A 12,763-nucleotide genomic window follows, 5' to 3' on the forward strand; every position below is an offset into this window, starting at 1 on the left:
ATTTACTAAGGCTTTCTTTGTGGGCTAACATTTGATCAATTTTGAAAACTACCAACAAGTGTTCTTCCTTTTTTTAAAAAAATTATTGTCGGGCTGGGAAGGTGGCTTAGTGGTAGAGCGCTTGCCTTGCATGCCTGAGGCCCTGGGGATTCCTCAGCACCACATAAGCCAAAAGAAAAAAGCCGGAAGTGGCACTGTGGCTCAAGTGGAAGAGCGCTAGCCTTGAGCTGAAGAGCTGAGGGACAGCGCCCAGGCCCAGAGTTCAGGCCCCACGACCGGACCCCCCCCAAAAAAAATTAAAGTAATTAATTTTTTCCTGAGACTAAATTAAATATCTTGTTTTCCTAACATTTAATATGCCTATGTCAAACTTAATCCCATTCCATGGAGTGACTATTCCTATTCCATGGAGTGATCTATTTGATTTGACTATTCTCAATGTAATTTAATTCAGTACTTCTAGAGTTTCTTTTATATTGGTAATATGTAAAGTTTGAGATATAGCCATATCATTTAATTGTTTTTAAAAACCATATATAGTATTTATTATAGTTTAAACTTCACTTGTCTTAGACTGAGAGTGATGTTAATCTCCAATATATAAAGTATCTTTCTTCATATATATCTAATACAACATATAATATTATAAAGTTTCCTCATTTGTTCTTATGTCTCCTATAGTTTCTACTTTATATACATGATGGTACTATGTTATTTGATTCATAGGTACAGTCATATATTTATATAGTCAAATAACGCAAGTCATCAACAAATAAATGTATAAACAAAATGCAATATAGATGTATAGTGGACTATCAGCTAACCTTAGAAAGCAATTCTAACATTTCTAGATAACCTTGAGGATATTATTCTAGGTGAAATAAGCCAGTCACAAAAAGGCAAATTTTGATGTCTGTACCCTTTGTTTTGTGTATACGTTTATCCGATTTGGGGAGGGGAAGAGTGAGCACAGAAATGGTGGTACAAAGGGTGAGCTAATTCATCAGTGATGATCACTAGATAGTATATTGGAAACGAGCTATACAACTTGAGGGGGAGGAAAGTTGGGAGGAGAATGTGAGGGAGGGGCTGACACTGTTCAAAAGGAAATGGACTCACTACCCGACTTAGTAACTGTAACCCCTGTGGATGTCACACTTACAAGAAAACTTTAAAAATCTAAAAAAAAAGAGCGCTTGCCTTGCAAAAAGATAAATAATGTATGTTTGTACCTCCACAAGATACTTTGAATAGTTGAATTCATAGAGACAGAAAGTAGAAAAATGGTTTCCAGGGGTCACACGGAGAGGGGAGGGTGATGTTCTTGTTTAATGGGCTCACGATTTAGTTTTCCAAGGTGAAGGGTTCTGGAGCTGGATAGTGGTGATGGTGAACGTACATAATACCACCGTGTACCTAAACGTTTGCCAGATGATAAGTCCTAAGGAAACAAAGTGAACCTGGATGTGGGGACAACTGTTATAGATACTGATGCACAGGTATTTTAATAAATGTAGTTTAATTTTTCTGGGATAGGTGTCTGGGATTGCATGTGGCATGTGCACATATAGGTTTCTAAGATGCAGTAACACTGTCTCTGGAGTGGCTATCTCATCAGCAGTGTCTGAGTATTCTAGTTCCCTTTGCCAGTTTAGTAGAATCATTATTTTTAATTTTAGCCAGCCTGAAAGGTGTGCTGTGATATTTCACTGTATTGTTAATGGTTTTAATTTGCATGTCCCTACGTATTGATGTTTTCAAACATCTTTCATGTGATTATTTGCCATCTGGATATCTTTTCCTATTGTATTTTAATCATAGAGTTTAGGCAGTTCTTTATATGTTCTAGATAATTAGTACTTTGTTAGTTATATAGTTTACAAATATTTTCTCCATGTTTGTAGTTTGTTATTCATAATCTGAATAGGTTCTTTTGTAGGATGAGATTTTAAAATTTAAAGTCCAAGCTATCATATTTCTATATGCATTGTGCTTTTGTTGTCAAGTTCAGAACTTTTCACTTTTCCCTAGATTTTGAAATTTTCTTGTGCTATTTTTAATTCTGTGATTGTTTAACCTATTTTTTTAAAGCAACCACTAATAGATCACATAGGATGAAGTCCAGTTGTTTTTTTGCTTATGAATGTCCAGCATCATTGGTTGTGAAATCTAACTTTCCTTCATTAAATTCTCAAAAATAAGTTGAGAATATTTGTGTGGGTCTGATTTTGCAGGCTTCTTTTTATCCTGTTCTATCAATCTCTGTTTCTCCATAAATACCACTCTTTATTTTAGTAGCTATATACTAAATCTTGAAATTATGTACATCGATTTTCTAAGTTTAGTCTCCTCTTGTGTTTAAACAATGTTCTCTTTTTTTATTTAAACAATTCTAATTCCATTTCTTTCTATGTAAACATACATATATCAAACCTTTTATATCTTCTTTATAATCTTTCTGGTATTTTTAATTTCTGTAATTTAATCCTCTGAGATGTTTTCCAGATTTTCTTCAATTTCTTCTATTAAGTTTTCAACCACATCTATTCTTCTTTTTCCAACTTGTGAATCATCATAGCACTGATAATAACAATAGTAGTAGTAATTTATTTTTGCTGTGCTGGGTACCAAGCCAATCCTTGTGCATGTGAAGCAAAAGCTTCTGGTTTCAAGTGGGCCACATGTGTGTTTATGTATGTGTACCTGAAAACACTTTATGAGGTATTTTAATTCAATTTGGAGTGTTACAATTTTTCTTTCATAATTATTTGCTAAAAATTTTTATTAGCTCAAGGCATTTGCATTTTCATTTTTGTGTTTTCTTTCACCCTGGGTTTCATATGAAGCTTAATTTTTCATTCTTCCTTAATGCTTCATAGGCTGTGATACTATTATAAGACTACCTTTTCCTATCAGTTTGTAAAATAGGGGCTTTTTTTTTTGGTGGATGATGGTGTGGTGAAAGGGGTAAATTAGAATTAGATTAGCCTGTCTTATGCTTTATGTATCTAATGAATCCCTAAATTTCCGTCTTCCTTCTTTCCCTTCACTGCCATCTCTCTGAGGAATAACTGACTATTTTTCCTCATGTGGAAATGACTCTTTTAAAAAAGGCTGTCACTTTAAATTTTGTACACCTGTGACATCCTTCCCAGTGACTGGCAAACCACCAGATTCTGACTTGTGTTTATAGTCTGGCATTTAAAATTGTATTTGCCTTTCTGAGAGTGATTTTAAAAAATTTAAATTATTTTTGAAAGAAGTTATAACAAGAAGTGACTTTTTAAAAAAAATCAATGCTTAGTCTATGTACTGAAGTCAACACCCTTCCTTCTAAGTCTCTTCTGCCTTCCCTTATACTATGTTTACCAGTTCTACATCCAGACGTTCATAGTAACTAATGCTGATCTTTTAATTTTTAAATACATTTTTTCACTTATAAATAACTTGAAGTTAGTTATGTTTCCTGCTTTTTGATATTAGTGATGTTGTGAGTTACATGTGATATAATTTGTGCTTCTTGACTCTGTAGTTTGAAAGGAAGGTATGCTATCGCTAGGTTTAAATGACTTGTCATCACTTTCTATGCTCAAAAGGATAAAATGTCCTCTATATTCTAGAATGTACTACAGACCAAAAGGCATGTACCTTCATTAACTTGTGTAATAATAGGATAGAAAGGAAAATTGGCATTGCAGTAAAATTATTTATTTATTTAGTTAGTCATAAGGCCTGAACTCTGGGCCTGGGTGCTGTCCCTCAGCTCTTCAGCTCAAGGCTAGCACTCTACCACTTGAGCCATAGTGCCATTTCTGGCTTTTTTTCTGCTTATGTGGTGCTGAGGAATTGAACCCAGGGCCTCATGTATGCAAGGGCAAGCACTCTATCCCTGAGCCACCTTCCCAGCCCCATGACTTTCTTTTATTAGGACAATAAAAATTCTTCGACTTGGGTTATAGTTATCAGTATTTATCTATTTAGAGACAAAGTCACAGAGCTGGCCTGCAGCTCACTATGTAGTGCAGCTTGGCCTCAAATTCAAGAATCTCCTGCCTCATCATCCCAAATGCTGGGATTCCAGGTGTGAACCACCTCCTGTCTGTGATTGTCTTCTTCAAATTAGTGGAATGTACAGAGTAGCAAAGAAATCATGTATTTCAATAGCACAAAGACTATCAGAAAATTAGAAAATGTCTAATCAAATTAACATATCATTTTCAAGAGGACACTATGAAACACATAATCATTTACCCAAGATGATCCTGCAGGGTATAGTAGGTATGGCCCTGGAAACAAGTTTGCCTGGCTGTCCATCACTAATACCTCCAACTCTGTTTTAGCACTTGGTAGGTTACTGTCATCATGACATTATTTCCTGTTAAAAGAAATTAAGACTTGAAAGCAGAAATGGCTACAGGGCGATAAGAAAGACCAGAAGCCTTCTTATGCAGTGTTTATTCACCATCATGATGTTGCACTTCCTGCGTAGATTGGCTGGCTCTCTTCCTCTCTTTAAGTCTTCTCTTTTTCTTCTTCTTCTGTTATTTAATGAACACCTGAAATAGTTTATACTGAGAAATGAAGTTGTCATGTTCTCAAAAGAGTTAACATGCAGTACAACTCACTTTAAAGGAGTGAGGATGGATGGCAGTTTTGAGGATGCACATTGGTTCATGTCCATAGGTTTTCTTAACTACCGCAACCATAGAACCCACTAAAAGTTGAGATTAAGCTTCTTCTTTGTAGCTCCAAAGCAGTATGAGGTCTTGGTCTCAATGAACCATCAACTTCACTTGAATATCCCAGGGTGGTGTGTTTACTGTTGTTGTTTCTGGGCTATTGACAAGAGGCTTATCTTTTCAACTCTTCTTTCTGTGCTCTTGAATTGCATCTCCTATATGGCAGGGATGCTTTGTGTTGAATTTCCTTTGTAAGTGAAGGGCAGAATGTTCTTTGCACTTTCCCCGTGTACACTCAGGAAGGCTTTTCCCTCTCAACAGGGCTCAGAAGTCTTGATTGGGGTACTTCAGAAATAGGCTTGGTTTTTACTTTTACAAAAACAAGCAGAGAGCGGGCAATTCCTATATTGGAACAGCACGGATGCTCTGTTTCCCCGAGGCAAGTGGCTGGATGGGGGAGGATGCTGTGTAATACAGGGAGCCCTACTCAGTATGGCCAGGGGCGCCATCCTTACTTCCTTTGGTGAAAGGGTGGAGAGGCTGGTATTTTGTTTTTCTAATTAAAATGTACAGGCTCACATCTGTAATCCCAGCTACTCAGAAGGCTGAGATCTGAGGATCGCACTTCAAAGCCAGGCTGGTAGGAAAGTTCTTGAGAAGCTTGTCTCCAATTAACTACTAACAAGAGAGAGCAAGAGAGAGAGAGAGAGAGAGAGAGAGAGAGAGAGAGAGAGAGAGAGAGAGAGAGAGAGAGCGCAGCAAGAGTGCAAAAGAGCGAGAGCGAGAGGGGGGGGAGCGAGAGAGCACGCGCTGGAAATGGCATTGTAATAGAGGACTAGCTTTGAACACAAAAACTCAAAGGCAGTGCCCAAGCCTAGAATTCAAGCCCCAAGATCTGCCCTCCCCCCAAAAAAAAGAGTAAAGAAAAAGAATAAAAAAGTGGAAAGCAAAAGCAAAAAGAAATAAAATATAAGGCTTTTTTTTTGGAAAAAAATTAAAATTAGACCATTTGGGCATGATGAAGAACTTGGGTTGATTGTTGATTCTTTTTCAGACTAACCCTGTGGGCTGGGGCAGATCACTTTCCTTCTCTGAGCTGTAGCTCCCTTATGCATACAAAGGGGAAAGCAAAGTTGTCAGTAATGTGTTCCTAGAGGAACTTGCTGGACTAATTCACTGGGAAGACTTCATCCAGTTACTGCAACTTCAATGTTCGCTATGTATTATTATTATTGTTGTTGTTATTTAATTTTTAACCACTTCTAGGATTTGAACTTAGAGTCTCACATTCTTATCTCACTCTCTTTTGCATTTTTTTGCTTAAAGCTTGTGCTCTACCACTGGAGCCACACTCTACTTCCAGCTTTTTTTTTTTTTTTGCTGGTTAACTGGAGAGATGAATCTTACACCCTCTTTCCCCCTACCCCCCTACCCCCGGGGGGTCCCCAACCCCTTGCAGGCCAGCTTTAACCTTGATTCTCAGATCACACCCTCTTGAGTAGCTAGGGTTACAGATTGAGCTACCAAAGTTTGGCTGACTACTTCTCCTACTCCTACTCCTCTCATCATTATTATTAAACTCCTGCTTTCGGCCACCACTAGGATTCTCTATGGAGGCATCATCCAATTTATTAAGCGATTCCACGTTGGTGGTGCTGGCCAGGAGTTGCAGTGACTCTTATTTTGGCAGCCTCAAGCCAACCTGACTCTAGGGGTGCTGTGTGTGTGTGGTGGGGGGGCACCCAAGTCTGTTTGTGTGTATTTAGCTCATTTATGTATTTTGGCCCTGGCCTTCTCTCCCCCTCTCCCCGTTTCAGTACTCGGGCTTTCACACGGAGCGATCAGAGTCGGATCACGACAGCCAGTGGGGCGGGAGCCCCCTGACCGACACGGCGTCCCCGCAGCTGCTGGACCCCGCGGAGCGCGCTGGGTCCCAGCACGACGCGTCGTGCGCCTACCGGCAGTTCTCGGAGCGCAGCTCGCTCTGCTACGGCTTCGCGCTCGACCACTCCCGGCTGGTGGAGGACCGGCACTTCCACACCCAGGCCTGCGAGGGGGGCCGCTGCGAGGCCGGCAGGTACTTCCTGGGGACGCCGCAGGCCGGGAGGGAGCCCTGGTGGGGCTCCCGGGCAGCCCTGCCCCTGACCAAGGCCTCCCCGGAAAGCCGAGAAGCCTACGAGAACAGCATGCCGCACATCGCCTCGGTGCACAGGATCCAGGGTAAGAGCGGCTGGGACTCCTGCGGCCCCCAGCGCGGGAGGAGGGTTCCCGGGCCAGGTGCCACGAGTACCTCGGAGTCTGGAGTGGCCCGCTCCAGGGGGCCTCTCCTTTGGCACTCGCTCGGAATGTTAAAAAACCAAGGCCACTCGGGCTGAGTGTATTCATTTGGGTCATAGTTGCAGAACATGTGACAAGTGAGATCAACAAGTTTCTCATCTTAAAAAAAATAAGGAAAATGTGCTGGGCACCGGTGGCTCAGGCCTGAAATCCTAGCTGCTCAGGAGGCTGAGAACCCAGGATCTAAGGAAAGATCTAAGGATCTTTATCTCCAAATTAACCACCGAAGAGACGCAAGTGGAGGTGTAAAGTGGTAAAGTGCTAGCCTTGAACAAGAGTCAGGAACAGCATCCAGCCAGGCACTGAGTTCAAGTCCCAGTATCAGCACAAAACCAAAATCATGAAAAGTAGAAATCAAAGTCAAATTTTTCCTATTGAACTTGCCATCTCTATATATGTATGTGTGTACATCTGCATATATGCATATAGGTCCATGTAAATGCATGCATGTGTATGTATGCATGCATGCATGCATGCATGCATGTATGCATGTATTTCTGTGTGCCAGGAATCAAAGGTGGAGGTGAATAGTGGTTCACTGAGTTATAACAGGGTTTATTTGCAGTGAGGGGACTATCGATAGATTGGTGAGGTCAGTCACTGATGCCATAGTCTTCTGCCTCTCTGGCATTTAGTACCCAGATCCATTAACTGCCCCACCCACTGTCCCTCCGCATGATGACAACCACAGTGGCCTGCAGTAAGGATGGAGGACATTTAGTAACCACAGAGATTTTCACCTTAGGATTATCACACAGCCTTTGCAACACATGGAAATAGGCCCTGAAGTTAAGGCTTTGATCATTGGAAATGCTTTTCTTTGTTCATTTCAAAGTAAGCTGGAGAACCCACCCTGTGCATTTCAAGCTTGGGTCCAGGCCGGTTCTTTGAAACCCTCACTGTTTCATTAAAAGTCAGTCAGTGGCACATATTGATGAGAAGGCCGGCAATGACTCTCCTCGTCTTTATCCATTGATAAAGTCTCCTGTCAGATGCCACCCAGACACTAATGGCCTTCTAGGAATAATTTTAATTTGTTTCCATTCTTGCTTTTTTAGTCTTCAGCTTTTATTTTGAGTAGACAGGCTGTTCTGAATCAAGGAACATTTCAGTAGTCTAGTAATGAAGATCAAAGGGCAATTGCTTGTCAAAGAAAGAAGGGCAGGGGAAATCCTGGCTTCACCTACCTGGTCTGTAAGAAAATATTAGAAATAACATATGAAAGAAAGAGGAAAGGGAAGCAAGCAGCGATGGCGTGATCCACAGCAACTCTGCTGCATTAGGAAGCTTTCAGTTTTTGTATGTCTCTGCTTGATTGTTTTCCTTGCTTTTTACATTGATATCAGACTGCCTTGGAATATATTTTGGATGCATTATGTATCCATTTTATTTATATTATGTTTCTCTCCTTGGTTCAGAGCAAGTTATTCAAATTGTTAGTATTTACTTACTCTTTTTTTTTTTCTCGTGCCAATCCCGGGCTTGAACTCAGGACCCTGGCACTGTTGCTAAGCTTTATTACTCAAGAGTAGTACTCTACCAATAGAGCCACAGCTCTACTTCTGGCTTTTTGGTAAATACTTGGAGATAAGACTCTCATAGACTTTCTTTTCCAGATTGGCTTTGGACCATGATTCTCAGATCTCAGCCTTCTGAGTAGTACGATTATAGGTGGGAGCCACTGGCACTCGGCTAATATTTACTTATTCTTCATATTGCTTCAGAAGCCATCTGAGATATCAGAGTTCCTATAAAATGACCTTGGAAGTTGGAATGCTTACCCTGTCCTTTAATAAAGTAGTGTTATATTTTGATTGGGACAAAATATATCTGTATCTATCCATCAACACACACGCACACACACACACACACACACACACACACACACACACACATATATGTAAAAGATATATTTTAATCCGTGACTAGTTGAAAGTTAAGATTAAAGGGCTTTTATATAACCCTTGTTTAGATTCATTGAATGACATTAACATTTTCAGTGATTTATTTTATGTAGTATAGAAAAAAAAAGGTTCAGTCTATGCTATTGTCTTTTTCAAGCTTAACTGAAAGCATTTTCCAGGCATCACTCTAATCAACACCGCTCTCAAGAATACCATAAACCAATTTCTATGTCCTTCCTTCTTTTCCTTCCTTCCTTCCTTCCTTCCTTCCTTCCTTCCTTCCTTCCTTCCTTCCTTCCTTCCTTCCTTCCTTCCTTCCTTCTTTTTTGAAGCTGGAAAGATCCAATAAAATGCAAAGAGAGAGGTAGAAACATTCCTAATTTGCCATTTGGCATTCACAACCCACAATAAGGCTATGGTCTAAAAATATTTTTATAAATCTTATCTGTACTTAATGTCCACCAACTTTATGTGATCTCAACACAAGTTCCAGCACAATAAAGCAACTATTCTGGCACGTAGGTGTGTGTCTAACTTAAGTTTTACGTTAAAAAAACTAAACGTGTATGATATACTTTAATAGGAAAAGAAATGTGTGTGTGTGTGTGCGTGTGTGTGTGTGCGCGCACGTGCACACATGCATGCGTGCACATATGCATGAATTTTTAACCGATTTACTTTTTACATTTTCTGATTTCCAGGACGAGGTCATTGGGATGAAGATAGTGTGGTTAGTTCCCCAGACCCAGGGTCAGCCAGTGAATCTGGTGAGAGATACCGCACGGAGCAGTATCAAAGCAGCCCACAGGAACCAAGCAAAATTGAAACTCTGATCAGAGCTACCCAACAAATGATTAAAGAAGAAGAGAACAGATTGCAGCTCCGAAAAGTTCCCCCAGACCAACTGGCTTCCATAAACGGAGCTGGGAAAAAACACTCTCTCTGTTTTGCAAACTACCCACAGCCCCCAACAACAGGTGAAGTCTGCCATAGCTCCACCCTTGCCAGCACGTCACCCTGCGACCACATCCAGCAGAGAGAGGGAAAGATGCTGAGTCCCCATGAAAATGACTATGACAACAGTCCCACCGCACTGTCTCGGATAAGTAGCCCCAATTCCGATCGTATTTCAAAATCCAGTTTGATCCTAGCTAAAGACTATCTGCATGCAGATATGTCTCCTCATCAGACAGGAGGAGACCATTCTGCTGTCTCTCCAAACTGCTTTGGCTCCCACCGGCAGTATTTCGATAAGCATGCTTACACATTAACTGGATATGCCCTGGAGCACTTATATGACAGTGAAACCATCAGAAACTATTCGTTGGGCTGTAATGGCTCCCACTTTGATGTAACTTCCCATCTGAGGATGCAGCCAGACCCAGCACAAGGACACAAAGGAACATCTGTTATAATAACCAATGGAAGCTGATGTTTTTCTAAAATGTTTTGTTCTTCAAGGGTCTCTGAAACATATTTATAGTTTAATGTCCCATTACCAGCACTTACTACACCACAGATTGTCAAGAGAGGGTAATTTAAGTTCCTGGGTATATGACATGTGTTCCCATGAAATCAAAGAAGAAAACATAGCACTAACATTCTGGGTTATATACAGATAATGGAGATAAAGTGACTACATAAATAGCCCATCCAATTATATGGGAACTAAAATCGATACGTATTTGAATTGAAAAATACTCATGTAAATCAAGGAAGCATATATGCCACATGGAAGGGATGAAGAATGGCAATGTTGTATTGTAATGATCCATTAAATTCCTACAGACAGATTACTCACTCTTCACAAATGCTATGTGCACTTTACACGCAGAAATAGAGAATATATGCCAGAAACACACCTAACCATGCAGAAATAGAGAACATATATGATAAACACACCAGACCAGGGCACCTTTCCCTAACTCTACTATATGAAGCTTCTTAAACAAAATGTCCCTGCTCAAAATAACTAAGGAAGAAAGAGATACATCTCATAAATTGATTTCTTCTTTGTGGTTTCAAACCAGTCATCTCATTTGGTTCAGGCATAAATTAAAGAAATGGTCTGGCTGTGGCACAAGAATGTGCTTTCACCTGCAATCCAGTATAAACAATCAGAAAGTGGTGTGTTTTCACCTTACTTTTTGAGATAGACAAGGGCCAGAATTGCACTGTCATAGGAGTAAGGGGTTTTCTAAGTAGCAGCATTGAGATGGTAGGAAACACATCTGAAGTGTGGTGTGCTCAGCAGAAAGTAGTTTAATGAAGATGGCAAGGCCAGGGTCAGAGAAGGACAAAATGCTATCTCGAAACAATTGATGGCTCAGAATTAAGTAAGCAACATGTTTGGGGGCTTGCTGATAAACCAACCAAGTAGAAAATTCAAACCAAATTCCCTAAGAAATTAAAAAAGGCTGCTAAGTGTAGAATTAATGAAGGCAAACCTGTGAAGTGTGTGATATGACAGCTGGGCAAGAGTTTGAAAACATTTCAAAGCACAGATGTGCCGTAGTGAGGGAGAGGGGCTAAGATAAAAGCAGATAAGCAAGTGGTTAAGGGGGTGAGAGGAGTACTCTGATGGAAATAATAAGCAGGGTTTCTTTATTGTTTGTTAACAATGAAAACAAAAAAATTTGCTTTTTATATGTGTGCTATATAGCAGAAAGACTAATGAAACTACATGCCAAGATCTCTGGGTTCTGGTTCTGGTTCTGACTCTGCCTGTGAATGATTCTTGTGATCTCAGATGGGTCACATGGCATGTCTGGGTCACAGATCTCTGTGCTGAAAGGCAGATCTAATGGTCAACGGCTCTGTGGTTCATTGGTGCAGCAGAATCGGAGTGGGGAGCTACTTAACTCTGCACTGAGTTGTCAAGACCAGTTGTCCTGGTTTTGCCAGGACATGCAAAGATCTTCATGGTTTGTAGCTTAAGCAGGTACTTGGGCTCTTTTAGGAAGGTATAGTAACAGTTAAACTTCTCTTAGAATCAAACAAAGTGTAGATGCTAGAAATTCATAAGGGGAAGGGAGAATAGAATTCATTTAATGCACTATTCTCTAGTAATCAAAGTGAAGTGACACAATTGATCAGAGAAGCCTCATAGAAAATATTTTGTAGGAGTCTCATGTCTGAAACTTTTGCCATATTCAAGGAGGGGAATGTACTAGAAGAACATGACTTACCATTTTGAAAACAGAACATGACATTGGACACTCAGGGATTAATACTATATTTTCCTCGTTTAATACAATTATTTGGAAGTCTAGATTGTTGATAATCTGTATGATATAATTTGAGAGTTGAATACGGGGTTTTTGTACAGGAGAAAAGATGTTACATATAATTAATCATTTGTGTAACAGCAACATTTGTCAATATAAATGCTAAAAAGAAATAAGAAAGGGAGTAATCATATCTACATTAAAAATGTTTCAAATACAATAAAAGTCAATTTTGAGTTAATTTCTAAACAAAGACTAGTAAGTACTTTTAAGACAACTATTTGTATTGAACCTCCAAAACATTTAAAATAGACTGATCAATTTGCAATGTGAAATAAGGTTTTAAGAATGCTAAAGGTTTTGCAGAATTCTATAGACAGATAAATGTTTCAAAACATGAGTGTCTGACAAAGGAAAGGAAATTTGTGCAGCTGTTTTCTACTTATAGAAAAATTTCCACCAAATTTGTCAAGAACAAATACCGGAAAAGAAATGGAAACAGGAAACAAAGTAAAGGAACTGCTATTAAAGAAAAGTCTGTCACTAAAGTAATTCCAGTGGCTTTTTATATGTAGGCTAATTAATGGGAGGAATAAATTATGGATTCTACAGATAG

At 39.7% G+C, this 12,763-nt stretch overlaps 1 protein-coding gene across 1 annotated transcript in view; it reads left to right on the forward strand.

Annotated features, from left to right (window-relative positions):
- Sim1 (SIM bHLH transcription factor 1) overlaps nucleotides 1–12,433 on the forward strand; it is an 81,815-nt gene extending 69,382 nt beyond the window's left edge. The window contains exons 11-12 of the mRNA XM_042679627.1: nucleotides 6,497–6,899; nucleotides 9,622–12,433. Of these exons, the coding sequence (XP_042535561.1) occupies nucleotides 6,497–6,899; nucleotides 9,622–10,352 (1,134 nt within the window). The 3' untranslated portion in view covers nucleotides 10,353–12,433. The remainder of the gene's footprint in view (nucleotides 1–6,496; nucleotides 6,900–9,621) is intronic.
- Nucleotides 12,434–12,763: the final 330 nt, after the last annotated feature.

This window comes from Dipodomys spectabilis, unplaced genomic scaffold (assembly GCF_019054845.1).
Source record: "Dipodomys spectabilis isolate Male_0828 unplaced genomic scaffold, ASM1905484v1 ptg000053l, whole genome shotgun sequence".
In the NCBI taxonomy this organism is placed as follows: domain Eukaryota; kingdom Metazoa; phylum Chordata; class Mammalia; order Rodentia; family Heteromyidae; genus Dipodomys; species Dipodomys spectabilis.